Source organism: Pleuronectes platessa, chromosome 12, assembly GCF_947347685.1.
Source record: "Pleuronectes platessa chromosome 12, fPlePla1.1, whole genome shotgun sequence".
In the NCBI taxonomy this organism is placed as follows: Eukaryota; Metazoa; Chordata; class Actinopteri; order Pleuronectiformes; family Pleuronectidae; genus Pleuronectes; species Pleuronectes platessa.
Genome location: NC_070637.1, coordinates 10,710,820 through 10,725,910, shown reverse-complemented (window position 1 = coordinate 10,725,910; position 15,091 = coordinate 10,710,820). Strand labels below are relative to the sequence as shown.

Genomic DNA, 15,091 nt, shown 5'->3' with positions numbered 1-15,091 from the left:
AGGATTAATTCGTTTTTTTTTTTTAACGCATTTAACGCATGCGCAGAAGGACCTTCCAATTCCGCCGCCTCTGCACTAGTTGCCGCTCTAACGCCGGGTTCACACCGGACGCGGAAGCGACGCCGAAGCGAGGCGTAAGCGCAGCGCCAATCCTCTGGCTCCCATCCACTCCCATGTTAAACCGCAGCGCTGAACACACCGGAGGCTGAAGCGTAGCGTTGTGCCGCGGCTGCCTAGCGCCGTGAAGCGATCGTTTCGGCGTCGAGTCTATTTTTTCCGCTTGACGCGAGCGTATCGCGACAGGAAACACACTGAAAAATGATTTTAAACGATATAGATGACATATTTTATATGATATAAATGACCAAATATGCATCCCATACTTTGTATTCACGTTCTGTTGTCTTGGACTTTTAATTTTACCACTTTTACCAACCACATTATTTAATGTCCCCCTCTGCCCATCCACTACAGCCACACAAGCAGTCATAAAGATAAAAAAGAGAGGGGGGGGGGCTACGTATTCTCCACATAGGCTTGAGTGGAGAATACGAAATTTACCCTCGACACCCGACATTTACCGGAGCTAACAGCGGAGAAGTTCTTCAACATGGATGACATTAAATTAATCATTGAAGTGGAGGAGTAACTTGAGTTGTTGATTCTCAGCATATGTTGAATAAAGACAACACCAAAAAAGACACATGTTGGGACGCTGTTGCAGTTAATGTTGGAGCAACAAGTAAGTATATGCTTGAAAAAAATGATTAAATGCCGTTTTTACTGCAGGCTGATAACAGCAGAAGTATGGGATATTATTAGTAATGCGCGGCGCTACGGCGTCGCTACGGCGTCCGGTGTGACCAGCCAAGCGCCAGCGCGCCAGGGATTAGCGTTTACGCCACGCTTCGCCGTCGCTTCCGCGTCCGGTGTGAACCCGGCGTAACCACCGCAACGCGAAGCATGTGTTGGTCGGCGAGGGGCGTTCAAGTGGAATGCGCCAAACCAGACTCACTCGCAGGACACATTGTGCAAAAGAAGCAGTCAGCTTTACTGTCAGAGAATTTGAACAAGTTAGTTTGCCTCACCAACTGGCTAAAGACCGAGTAGCTAAGAGGGCCTTTAGAGGCATTAGATTGTATCATGGTGTGGTTAATGGTTGTGTGACAAAAAATATAAAAAATGTCAACCATCCTATGGCTAAGAAGCTCAAATAATTTCTGTTTGATTTAAAAAAAAAAAAGTTTTATTCAACCACACAATGGCTAAGGAGCCCGAATATTGTTTAGGATGAAGATTATATTAATGTTCCATATGGAAAAGCAATGATAACTGCTGAAGAACTGCTGAGTTGCAGCACAAAAGAAAAGTTAAATGTCATAAATCTTGTTTTCACAAAAATATTCCGAGAAAATCGGTAATGTGATTAATCATGATTAATCCATAGAAACCTGTGATTAATTTGATTAAAAATTTTAATCATTTCACAGCCCTAATTAAAACAACAGAGTAAATACAAAAGAATGTGGGAACAACTAAATTACTGAAACAATCAAGGATTTGTTATCAAATCTACAGCCTAAACTGCAGTTAAATAAACTAAAGTGAAAAATGAACTCAAAAAGGTGATTAAAGCTTTTAAAATATGGATATCCGTTTGTTACTATGATACTATGCAATTACAATCAATATTTTGTGATGATAATTGGGTATATTTTTTCATCCAGTCACAGGCTATAACACGTGTTAGTTTATTGCCTATGGGAAGGTGTGCGATCATCTAAAGCTATCACACAGAAATTTAGCCCACAGCTAAATCCTGGTGTGAGACAGAGATTTATTGATATACATAAAAATTTCCCAGAGACAAATATCTCTTATCTGGAACATTAAAAGGAGCATAAACATTATTGAAAGGTTCCTTATGTGGAATAAACTTTTATAATATGAATTGGAATCAATTAAAAACAGAGGTTGTTTGTGTTTGTGTACTAGCTGTATATCAGTCGCATTATGTGTTGACATTGTTGACCCAGCTTTTTTTAAGATATTAACCTTTAGTAATAACTTATAATAGCAACTCAAAGCATTCAAAGAGTTATGAAGGCATAAGATTGGTCTAGCTCCATTATCTGTGGTCTGGGATTAAGATCCCTCCCTTGAAAGAAAAGAGCCTTGCAAAAGAGGCGACATTTGTCAGCATTTGGTGGATGATAAATAACGAAACATGACATTTTTTTATAGCCAGACAAGGCCCCAGGTTACTCTGGGAATTTCTAATTACAGCATCTTATACTTACAGTCTGTGTACTAATGCGATTTGTAATGTATTTGCGTTTTGCCCATTCAAAATGGATTTGCAGGAAAACAACGACAATGAGGATAAAGTATAATTTTCAGCTTGTAACTTATATTCAGTCATTTTTCTAGTGTTTTTGTACCAAATCTTTGCAATCTAAAGCTTCTAATTCACAAATATTTACCCTTTTTGGTCGTTTTGTGGTTTGTTCAATGTTATTTGATGTTACAGAAGAGAGACACATGTTGAAATGAGTTCAGGTAATTGTAACATCACAAACATCCCACTGTTGAGCTCTAAAAGCTTTGGTGTCTGTCTGTAAGTTTTAGATTAATGCGGTGCCGAATGACAAACAACAACAGCGGATGCTAAATCAATAACTCGCGCTTGCTTTGTACAAGAATTAACAATCAAATGAAACACAACTTCTCAAGAAACATACGAGCAGCCAATTAGAGTTTGACCCAGTAAAACTAGGGGGCACTATGTGTAAAGCAGGTAATTACTGCAAAGACCATAAATGTAAAAGGTGCATCTTGGCACTTCAACCTCGTGGTCATTGTTGTTATTGTATACATTCTAATGCACTGAACGTGGAGGCTACTTTGCTGAAGAACAATACACGTGTTACAACATTTGTTGCTGGTGTACTCACTGAACTGTCGTTAGAGAAGGGAGCACTGGAGGTCAATCGCCTGGTACTTGGTGAACATGAATTATGTAATGATACTGGAAAAGTTGATCCCAAGGGAAATTTCAGAAACATGTTCTATGGGTATGTAGATCATGGTTGATGGCAGAATTCCTTAACTGGGAAAAAAATGGATTTTTCCTTTTCTTTCATTCTTCAAATAGCAAACCAGTGATCATCCATCGCAAACTCTGGAAATCTACCTAGAGAGGAATGCAGATCTGTTTTGTTTCCCCTGATCATTTTGGGTCCAGGGATCAAGCATCTTTCAATACAGGCTCATGTCTTTCCATGTTTTTAGGGGCTTTGATTTAGTCCACTGGACTCTTTCGCCTCATGTCTAGCTCTGCAACTATTCTCATTGCTTTCCCTGGTGGTTTGAGTGCGCCAATTCCCAGGACAACTTTGACAGGGATGTCTGGATACGGGGTTGGGAACCAGCACAACACCACAGTCAGAGACATCAGCTGTTGCTCCAACTTTATAACGTCCTGCACAGCGCAGCGTTGCTCTTGGCCCTCTGCCCAGGTTCTCTCATGTTAATCTTACATTCATGTTTCTCTCGAGCAAACAGTTTGCTGGTGCCTCCTGTGGGAATGATCGTCCACTTTCTGCGGCAACTGTGGCCCACAGTGGTGCAATACCCAAATCTGCAGAGCAGAGACTTTAAAGGGTTTCATTTGTTCTTCCTTCAAGAGGAGACGGCCTTGCTTAATTGCTTTTAAACCCAATGCATGACAAGATTATGATAGGTCAAATCAAACAGTAAACAGGCTTGCACGCCATGTTTTCAGAAATGTGGTAGATAATATGGTAACCGCTTGTATGGAGAGACTTCGACCATCTTGTAATACACCACAGGACAACTAAAGAAAAAAGACAGACTCCACAAGGCTGGTGCCCAGGCTACAATACTGTAATTTTGAGTCACACACACACACACACAACACACAGAAAGAGAGATTACACACACACATGCCTGCAGCTTTCACCACTTCCTGGAAAAACAATGAGAGGAAAGAAAAGTCAACAAACCAAAAGACATCCAGAGTGACTCGGACTGTAAAATGGAAGAGGGATGGGAAGAATTGAGAGCGGGGTCAAAGGTAAGTCCCCATGGAAAAGACTTCATTAACTTCACTCATATCCTGAGATCATTAAAGCAGACGTAGAAAACAGTTGCTTTCTTCACACAATCTGCATTCTTTACAGCCCCTGCTGTTGTGTGCAGGAATCAATAAGCATTTCTGCTCCGATATGAAAGATTTCCTGGTGGTTCCTATCAGGTTCTAGTCATGTATTAGACTGACCACAGTTGGTCTATGGACTTTAATGAGGAGTACTTCAATGAGCGTGTCCCATATGCTATGGTGATTGGACTAATATAATGTTTATCTGTGATGTGCTGGGTCAATCATCGGTTTTCTTTGGACACTTTTTGGGTTGATTTCTCATTTTATTGTGCTGATATAATAGTCTGCCTCCTCAAGAATTCATTCAACTGTATACGTGAGTCTACTTAAATAAAATATATATTCATTCATTCACTCTCTTCCTGTATCTGTCACTCTCGTGCTGACATGCAGATGCACAAACACAATGTCATCAGACACATGTGTAGACTCAGACTAAGAGTAAACACAACTAAATTTGGTCTTAAAGAACGCAAATTGTCTCACAGAGCAGTGAAGTGACATCTGGTAACAAGTGTTCACAGTGTTTCCATTATTACATTCGCCGATACTGACGGTGGCCAATTGGATAGTTTTTGAATATTGCCCAACTCTAGTATATAAACTTAAATTACCTTTCTTCAGTAACCTGATATCATTGAAGTCAAGAGAAATCAGATTTATATAATAGGGGGAAACCCTTGAATACAGGTACATTTCTGCTAAAGGAAACAAATTTCCATGCCTAACTTGGTTTGTAACAGGAAACCAAGCAAATAAAATAAAATAAAACTGAGGGAAGCATCATAGTATAATGACTTGTAGTGTTTGTATGCAAAATAGTTCAGTCAAGAGCTGAACTAAAATTCAAAACTGAAGTAAATTAGTCTAAATAGGACACAGATGAACAGAATATTATTTTATTTAATTCAGGGTTGTGCACAATAATGAAAGAATTGAGTGGCCTTTCAGTGAGTCCAAATGTTTCCACCAAAAATGAAAAAAATAAAGTCTTCTGCTTCTCTTTTCTGTATATCATTACTGCCGTGCCAGTGCCAGTGTTGGTTCAGAAACATGGCAAAGAAACAAGGGGGGAAATGTGATTACCCAGCAGCTGCATTTGAATGCAGACTCTACATTAACCTGGTTATTGCAGGGCATGTAAAGGCAATTCTCAGATTTCCTGCAGTAACCGGATTTCTGTCATTAACCGTGTTTCTAGTGTAATGTAAATGTATGACTGTATGTCAGGAGAACTGCAATTCCCACGCAAACCCCTTTATGAACAGGAGCTGAATCAATAGGACAGTCAGACATCAGTGCCTGAAACTCCTGCTCTTTTGACATCTCTGCTTTGAAGTGGACCCCCTCCCTCTGTTCTAAAGTGTGGGTGGAGAGTTGGGGGCTAGAGCAAGAGAGCGGGGTGGATTGGGGAAGGATGAGAGAGCATGAGGAAGTTACCCATATGTAAGTGGGGGCTTTCCTGGAAGGACATCACTCTCTGTGTGTAACTGTAACTACGGCCGTGGCGGAGCACTGTGCCTTATCATCCTGCACAACGTCCACCTGAAACAATATTTGCACATGAGCGTTCAATTTAACATTTGGGTGACCCCTTCATCACAGTTACAAAATACGCCGCAGCATGGTAGCTCAGGCCAACCCATAATGCAGCATGTGACTAAAGTGGTGGGGAGCATTTTGGAGCACAGAAAAATGATCGAGGGGGGAAAAAAAATGTATTTCTCAGAAACATAATCTGATGAGAGAATTTAAGTCACAATACAAACTGTCATGTTCAATCATAATTATATCTTAATTATCCCAAGAGGCCACAAATCTCTCAAAGCACTGCCTCTGTTTATATAAAATACCATTCAGAAAGAGGAAGATGCAAACTGCTTATATTGCGTTAAGCTCCTTTGGATTAATGTTGTGCAGAGCAGTTTGCGGACTTGAGTTATGCACTGTGCTGGCCCTTTAAAACTTAGATCAAGGTCTCATTGGAAGAAAGCTGTCTCTGCCTGCTGGGTCCTCTGTAAATCTGCTGGCCTGTGTTTATAAACCATGGCACAAAACCAGTATCTCATGATAAGAGGAGAGTAAGACAACGAGGAAAAGATGAAAAGTAGGAATATTTGGACTGAGGTTCTGAATTGTACTGCTGTTTTAAGTATTGTCAGGCTTTCCGTGACTACACCAGGCAGATTTGGCTGCAGTATACTGTCACCTGCCCTCAGGAAGAAAAAAACCCAGAGAGCTCACAAGAGCATGTGACAGGGGCTCGTTTCTTCTGAAGGGAAGGAAAGAGAACGGGAAAACAACGACATCTTCTAAAACATTTCAGTAATTCCTGAAACAAAGCATTCTGGTCAAGCTGAACACTTAGCATGAGTTCAAGAGAGTGTGTGCCGTCTCCCAGACCAGATTGTGGTAAAGGGGGAACAGTCACATGAATGTGATCCGTGCTCAGGCTCAGGCTCAGGCCCTAATTATATGGGAACAGAGTGTGGTGTGACAGCTATGGCGGGGATTGCGGCTGTGTCCTAAGAGACTGCAGCTGACCCTGCGGAGACGGGGAAGGAGAGAAAGTGAGAAAAAGAGCAGATGCGAGGAGAGCAGAAAAGGGCAAACATGGAGGGCACAGGAGAGGAGAGGTGTCACAAAAGCCTTTAAGTTAAATAAAAAAAATTAAAAAGCGAAATAGAACAAAAGTGTGCGCATATGTGTGCAATAATGGGGAGGGGGGGTTAACAGTGGAGTCAGACTGTCCTATGCATTGCTGCTGAGTAAGGCCGGGGGCTTACAGGAAGGATTTAAAGAGCCACAGCAACACCACAAAGCACCAGGGGGAAGGGGGTTGCCCAGCAGGGGCGAGGAGAGGGTGGGCTAGCGGCAGAGGGACAGGCTGGCTGGAGCAGCGACTCTGATCAGGATCCATTTCCAGCCTGGGCCTTGGAATTCCTTTGTTCCTGTCACAGGTCTCCATTTTCCCCGAGCCTTAATCCCAGCCTGCCTCACGCCTAGTAACACAGAGCGGGGCAGGTAACTCTGCCACAGGCATGCCTCTCTATTTACAGACCAGATCCCACATAACTACCACTCACATAAATAGTAATAGCTGCAGTAGCACTAAGAAGAAACAAGATGGGCTTAATGCAGGTGGTCACTACAGAATTACCTCTGTGTTGTCATAAAAGCACGGTGAACGTTCATGGCAGGAGGCTGCAAAGTTGCTGGGAATTGATTCTAATTTAAAACAAATATCCAACACATGTGATGGGATGCTAGAGTCTCATTCCCAGTTCGACTGAGCTGTATTTCCAGATTTGCTAACTGCTTTAGCCTGCAGGCTTGCAAAGAGCCATACAAGCCAAATAAAGCTAAATCTATGACAGGCCAGATCTAAAATCAACCATCTCCCTTTTGGTCCCTGCACGTACTCTGCTTTGTTCACTGGGAGGGAGATGGTCATTCGAAAACACATTCTCCAACGGTAAAGCTATCCAGCAACACTTGTGCTTTTCCCGCAATGGCCATGGCCAGGCTGCCTTAAGCCCCCTTCATGGGGCTGCCAAGAGGAGTCAGTGGTACACTGTGCAGTACTCGCAAAGCCCTCTCCCACGGCTATTAGTGACCATTCATCTGGGGAGCCTGGGAAAATGCCTCTCTAGCCTGCCGTGGCCATGGGGAAAGAGGCTGGCAGGTGTTCCCTCCCTCTAAGCCCTGGCACCTGTGCAGAGAGTGGAGGAAGGAACCAGCTCTGCCATGGGCTTGAACAAACTCTAGGTACCACTCTGCCCACGTTCGTCTAACTCCTCCGACTTGTAGGAAGACTCAAGCACCAGGCTGAGCTGTACCCGAGCTCTGCCTCACAAGGAGAGATCAATGTGGCTGTATCAATACTAATAGTAGACATCGGACATCTGGTAATGTGCTTTGGTGGTTTGAAATGGCATGTTAACTAAATCCGTGTAAAACGAGCCTTCTCAGTTTACAATTTGCACATACACACATATATATGACCCACAAAATTAATATCCCCCTGAGTTAAAGCAATACTGGAGCAAATGGAAATCAAGATACGGCCCAGTCCGCACTGGAAGTACAAATGATCTAATCAACTGCAGTTGTACACTGTTTATATCTGATAACATACAATAATCTACAACAGTGTCTTGAGCAGTTGGTGTAGCATTGTGTGTTGTCTAAGAGGACCATGTCTGTCATGAAAAGGTTTTTTGAAGAACTATGGCATCTTCATGAAGAGGTTATTTGAAGAACTATGGCATCTTCATGAAGATCCCTTTGACACCCTCGTTTTGTTGTAGAACATAACCATCATCCTGGTTACTCAAATATCGAATCAAACGACAAAAATGTATTTCTCAAAGCAGAGAACCTATTATCCGCTCATTTCGATCTGTAATTGCTCTGAGAAATGTGGGTGTGTTCCTCACGGTCTACCAGGGAGAATGCGAGAGGCCTCTCCCAACATCCCCTTCCCTGGGCTTCTAAAGTCTAACATGTCCACTCTGCTTGTCCGGAGCCAAAATCTTTGGTGGGAAAAGTTCTCTCTGTTCATCTCTCTAAAAACATAAATAAATCACATCACTATGAGCTAATCATGAAGTCTCAAATAGCCTGGGTAAAAAAAATTGACGAAGGGGGGCTGTCAGTTGGAAATTGGCCCCTGCAGCTGAGATTTGAAGAAATTACTTGGATTTATGTTGGCAGAAGACATGGGGATAAGCCCTGCTCTAACATGTTCACTAGGTGCTACACACATACAGTATATGCACCTAACATAGACGAAGTACATAAATACAATAACCCATAGAGATAACTCAGATACAATCACTTGCACTGAAGGGCCTTGGAATGTTAAAAGCTGTTGATGGCTCATTTGAAGTGCCAACAGCTGAGGCTGTTATGCTGTTCTTACTGCTGTCGGTTGGCGGAAGCCCCTGTGATTTCACACTGGCACCAGCTCAAACGCCGCCTCATACAAGACCCATAGTCCCCCTCCCATACCAACCAACACATAGCACCACACTCCATCAGCCTATTCTTGGCCCAGACACCCGTACTACCCCGCCCGACACCTTTGTCCACATGTAACAACTTTCAATATGCACGTGTTCCTGCGCATACATGTCTCACTCCAGGATATCCAGCTTATTTCTGCTCTCAAATAACACAATGCTCCACACAGATGCAAATAGGTCTTCTGCAGAAACAGATACAGGCAGAAAGGCGGCTTCCACTCCCTGGTATGGACAGTCTGAAAGTCCTGTGAGGATTAGCAGGTTAGCGTTTGACCTGCTTGCAGAATAGACGACCCCAATGCTTAATACCCACCCTGAGGTTTGCTGGGCTTCCCTCCCTAAGCCTGTAGTCTGTCCACCCTGTTTTATTGCTCCTGCCTGCCTGCTCACTTCTCACAGTCGCAGTCTCCACCTTTACTGCGCTGCTGCCTCCCTCACATGGGACAATGTAAAGACCAAGAATGTCATTACACTCACTTAAGACTTTTAATGGGACTCCAGCACATGAACTGTGTAGGCCAGTTTGAGGCGCTATACCTTTTCATGTTCTGAGAGGGGGGAATTCCCGGATATGGTATGGACTCATGTTCCACTGGTTACATTCTTTTTGGCAGAGCTACAAGGGGCTTAATCATTTTACACGCATATTTCACCTCTGAAATATTGATAGTCTCTTTGTTGAACACAGTGTGTGAATGTGTGCACACAAGTGTCTGCATGGGGCTTCACTCTGTGATCTCCATCATTAGACATGTCTGTCTCTCCTCAGTCTGTCATGGGGAATATGAGTCAGGCTTTTCAGTAACCTTACACTGTCAGCCTGTTCACACCTAGCCCAGGGGGAGGCTATATCTCGCCAGCACACATACGCTCCCTCTGATTCTCACTGGTTCCGATGTGTCTGAACACCTGGTTGCCAGCACGCGTACCTGCTTATGTGTCAGTCCAGAAAACGGTCAAAGATGGTAATCACGTACACATGCTCTTGTGTAGAACAACAAAAACACACGTGCATGCGCCCTTAAAGTGGAGGGGAGTAGCGTGAGAGGCAGACCTGCAGCCACAGGAGAAACTTTATGAGCCAACTGCCCTGTAATCCCACTCTCACAGTCAGCCTGCCCTGCTGAGAGAGCCCACTTTAACTGCCCTTATTTGCTACCTGTGACAAACCTTTCTGCCTTACAACACTCAGCTGGGGGTTCCTCTGAAGCCTGGCTTACAGTGCTTCAAAGGCATGTGTGTGGGTGGCTGGGGGAATGTAATTGCATTGGATGAATAGGGATGAATTGAATCTGCTTGTTTACCTTCGCAATAAATGATATGATATTTCTCTGTGTATATGTTTGTATGTGGCAACCACTTTCTGTGTCAGCCAGTTATGCAGTAGAATACACAGGTGTGCCAACATCACTTAAACAAGAAGGGTAACAAACATTACCCATTTTAATGGACTTAACCTCTCACATGCATCTGAGATGTGCCAAGTTAAACAGTGCAACACTGAATAAAAACTTAAAGCAGCTCTCGCCTCCACACCCTGGGCGTAGATAGCAACCATGTCCCAACTAGTTCTGTTGTCTTTACACCCACACTCGCCTCAGAAAGGTAGTCTGGAAATATTTTTTAGACTGTTTTGTTATTTCATTCCCATCCTGCTCACAGAGCTCAATGACCCACCTCCACGCCCGTAGCCATATCTCTGCATGTTCAAAAGAATAAATAATGGTTTTGAGCCAAAATAAACCATCTTATTGATTCAAGAGTTGATGACAGACACACACAAGACAAGGAAAGCGAAGACAGTGATGTCTTCGCTCCAGAGGAATGAGCCACGGCGAATTCAAAACACATTAAATAGAAATCATGTTCATTAACAAATAACAATTTTAATTAACGATTTGATTAAAAGTAAGCACACTAAAGACAAAATGTTCTACACAATTATGAATTATGGTAATTAAAAAGATTATCTCACAATTAATACCAAGAATAGTTGTGTAATGAGGGTCACATGATGATGCAGTACCTTTCACAAAAAAGGCTGAAGCAGGTGCCAGCTCTTTCTTTTGCTTGAGCTGTCTTCTATTGTGGAGGGACTCTGTGTACTGCTTAACCCTTTGGTCCACAGCATCTTGTACCAGGCCTGTAACCTCCTACAAACAGTCAGGAGATATTTCAGTATAGTAACATGTTAATGGAATTCCGAGAGATCAAAAGTTGTATTTTGTAATTTGATATTACAAATTATTATTGATGAGAACAGGAAAACGATGGGACAGTAAGAGTCCCAAGTCATCGGCCTGTAAGGCATCTAACTCCACAGGGGGCTACTGGCTATGTGGATAGATGGGAACAGTTTTGCAACAATGGAAACCCCGGAGAAGAAAAGATAGAAAGCTTAAAGTCATTTTAGATTCCACGCTACTGCTGTCCTTTGAAAAGGCCTCCAGCAGAACAGAAGCCATATATTCAGTCACACAGTTATTCACACGCACGCCCTTATCCCTGTGTCTGTACCTCAACGTGTTCTGTAGTAAACCAGCTGGCGTCCTCTTGGCCGCCCAGGGGCAGAATGTGGAGATCCACCAGCACAGCAAAATTCCCACACTGTAACACAAAGAGGAAGGACAGCCACAGGTTGCCGAGTGGCATTAAGCTCACGGACAACAAAGGAAATCAGAGTGTGGGTGATTGACAGCGAGACAAACCACAACGACCCCCTATGTCCTCAAACATCACCCCAGGCCTCTCACAGCAAGTCCTCTCCCTCCTGTTTCTCTGTCTAGCCATCTCGCTACAATCTCTTTACAAAATACTATGGTTTTCTCTGTCTCCTAAAATGTCTCCTCTCTCAGAGTAAAAAGTATGTTCGTGCTCTATATATAAGCTTTTCGGTGCCTGAGGTCACAATAAGCAACTTTTTTTTTAAAGTCTGAAGATGTTCCACATAAATTAGGATTATGCTACTTTGTACCAGGGAAGTGATAAAACTCAGATCTACCCTAAAGCACTCCATGTTTCTGCACTTCTGCACTACAACTTTTTGAGTGGCGTAGCAAGCTGAGTAGCTGCAGAGTGGATTCCTGAAGCGCAATGTCATTGTGTCAACGACAATAAGCTATAAGGGACGGGGAGGCCAGAAATGCCGCGGCTGGTTAAGTTGCTGTTACATCTCTCTCAGCCTAGCCTGATTATGGTTTACACATGAGTGCAAAAGCTGCCCGCTGCACAGAGCAAATGGATTTGGGTCTCGTGTGAACTTCGCCTCTGCCTGGACAAGGAAGTAATGGATGGACCGAGACCACCCACAACTTGACACAGAGGAGCAACAAGTACTGCCCTAAAGTGATAATGAAGCAAAAAGCATTGAACGGAGTGGGTTAGCAAAAATATAATTTTGAAAACACAAAAGCAGATTTCAGCCTCAGAGTGTGGAACTGGAAAAGAGTATGCACTAACAGAGGAGAGGTTATTCATTTCGTAATAGGGAATATTTATGCACACTAAAAGCTTTGTTTTGAGCCAGGCTCGTCCCCAGAGCTGAAGCATTGCACACAGAATGACCAAATTCTACAACACAGACGTGAGAGATCTTCCTACGTCTCCGCTCTCATGATGACGTGTGTCAATGAATGGACAGGGTGTGTTGGAGAAGGCCTGTGCTACTTAAATCCTAAATCTGGACACAGGTCTACACTTTCCAACTCCAAACTCTGTCCAGTTGTCTCCTCATCTTTGGAATAACTTAGCTTAACTCCTCCTTAAAGGGAAATACTGATACGGTGCCATTTCTATTACGCAGGGTTTGCCTAGTACAGTGGTTTTACAGCTAAATTTAAGAACAGAGGGCAGGTGGTAGAGAAAACAAATCTATCAGTGTTTATATGCACAGCGGCCAGAAGCACAATTTCTTTATACTGATAGTTGTGGATCAACCTTCTGTTACAGATTAGGATTTTTTATGGAACAGTTCAACAGAATTATAATAAAATCTGTAATGGTGTTGTTACTTGAGCCGTCCTTGTGTTTTGATGTGGGAGTTTATTATTTCTCTTCTTAAACTGTGGTGATGTGTTTTGGATTTTAGGGTAATACTGTTGAATTTTTTTTATGTATTGTGTGTCTTTGAAGTTCTTGGGACAATGTTGAAAAATAAGTGTTATTCAGTTTAGCATGTAATCCGTTAGATCCCTTGCCTAATAATCCATAAAACCAATCAATAGATCAAAAAAAGCAAATCAAGCTGCATGATATTTAGTATTTTTCAAAACAAGAGGATTTTCCTATTTCATCGTGTTTCAATAAATAATAATTGAAGTGAAGCTGCTCCTTATTTCTCCTTTAGTTGAAATGCAGGTCACCATATGACCGATCAGCGAATGTTTTAATCGCTCCTTGCTCTGCAGAATATGTCAATCACCAACCTCCTGATGTGTGCCAACTTGTACTGAAGTCTCTGCATCCGCGTCATCAAGACTAATGGGAAACTAATGTGATTCTAAGTCTCTTAAGAACTCAGTGCATTTATCTGTGATCCTCTGACTCATCCCTCTATATCCTGAAATATGTGAGAACAAAAGTCGGAGCATTAACATGTGGTAACAACAAAAATATCAACTTGGTAAATATTCACTGTAAAAAACACGGGAGCACTTAGTAGAAAAAGAAGTTGATGGACAAAAACCTACAAAGCAACAAAAAATGTTTTGCTATGTACCGGAGATGTGTGCATGCTTCCTGTCAGAATCAGCGGGTCCCTATAGATCACTACTCTCTCTATCCCCTGCCCTTTGTCTCATGTCAGTCCACGGATGACTGGTGGGCCCAGCTGACTGCCCCCAACAATTACCAGTGTGTGGGAGAGCCTGGCAACTGAGGGTCAAGACCCTGTCAATCCAAACGCCACCCAACCAGAGGACGAGCCCCACTGTGGTATCTTGGGGTTGCAATTGACACATGCTGGATGTGTTTTGGTATCCTGACCTGAAATCTTTTGAAGAAAGTCATTACAGATAAGTATAAGAACTGTGCCATGCTGAATGCGATACCACTTAATTATGTTTAGTGGCCCTGGGATTATTTATTTTGCTTGTAATGTTCAGTTTTTGTTGACAATGTGTCAGGAAAATGGCAATTCACGTCCTCTGTGATTATTGTGGTCGTATAGAATGGTGGTGTGTTATTGGCAAACCTGTGTGAGTATCCTGAAAGGTACCTCAAGATCAGTCTTCTAGACTATACACAAGCAATAGCTTGTGTAAGAGCATTAGATAGCTCAGAATTACACAAGCTATTGCCAGATCTAAAGTACAACACAAGGTTAATTTGATCAATAACTCGGACAGAAGGGACCAATATAAATTTAGAGAGGTCCTCTTGAAGAGGGGCAGCATCTTGCAAAGTGGTTTCTGAGCTTCTGATTGAATGTGTTTTGGGCTAAAAGCCAGACATCTAGCGAGCCTTAGACTAACTTCCTTTTATCACATTAGAGTGGCGGACAAGACTCGACTGTGAACTGGGCATTAATGATAAACACTGGTCTGCCCCTTACACAAAAAGCATGTGATACCCTGAGCTTCTCAGAAATGGGGGATTTTTTGTCAGGAATGCAAACTAATGCAATCAAACTAATGAGAAAACTATTAATTTGGCCAGGAGAACTTGTGGTTTGCTGAAGACACACATTTCCCACTAAGTGTCAATCGGTGAGTCCAGGCCGCGCTGTTTATGTGCAGCTACCAGAGCTTTTACATAGGACATTTGTGTTGTGTGCGGCAGATAAGACAAAAAAGCAGCAGAATCTCCAACAAAGGCTACAATCACATCATGTGGTCTAAATTTGTCGACTTGCAGAACAAAGAGTGACCAGTGAATCTCTAAG

At 42.7% G+C, this 15,091-nt stretch overlaps 1 protein-coding gene across 1 annotated transcript in view; it reads right to left on the bottom strand.

The window, feature by feature from the left end:
• slx4ip (SLX4 interacting protein) overlaps nucleotides 1-15,091 on the bottom strand; it is a 33,877-nt gene that overhangs the window by 13,588 nt on the left and 5,198 nt on the right. Inside the window, exons 3-4 of the mRNA XM_053436175.1 lie at nucleotides 11,728-11,817; nucleotides 11,237-11,363 (exon numbers count right to left, since the gene is read on the bottom strand). Coding sequence (XP_053292150.1) covers nucleotides 11,237-11,363; nucleotides 11,728-11,817 — 217 coding nt within the window. The remainder of the gene's footprint in view (nucleotides 1-11,236; nucleotides 11,364-11,727; nucleotides 11,818-15,091) is intronic.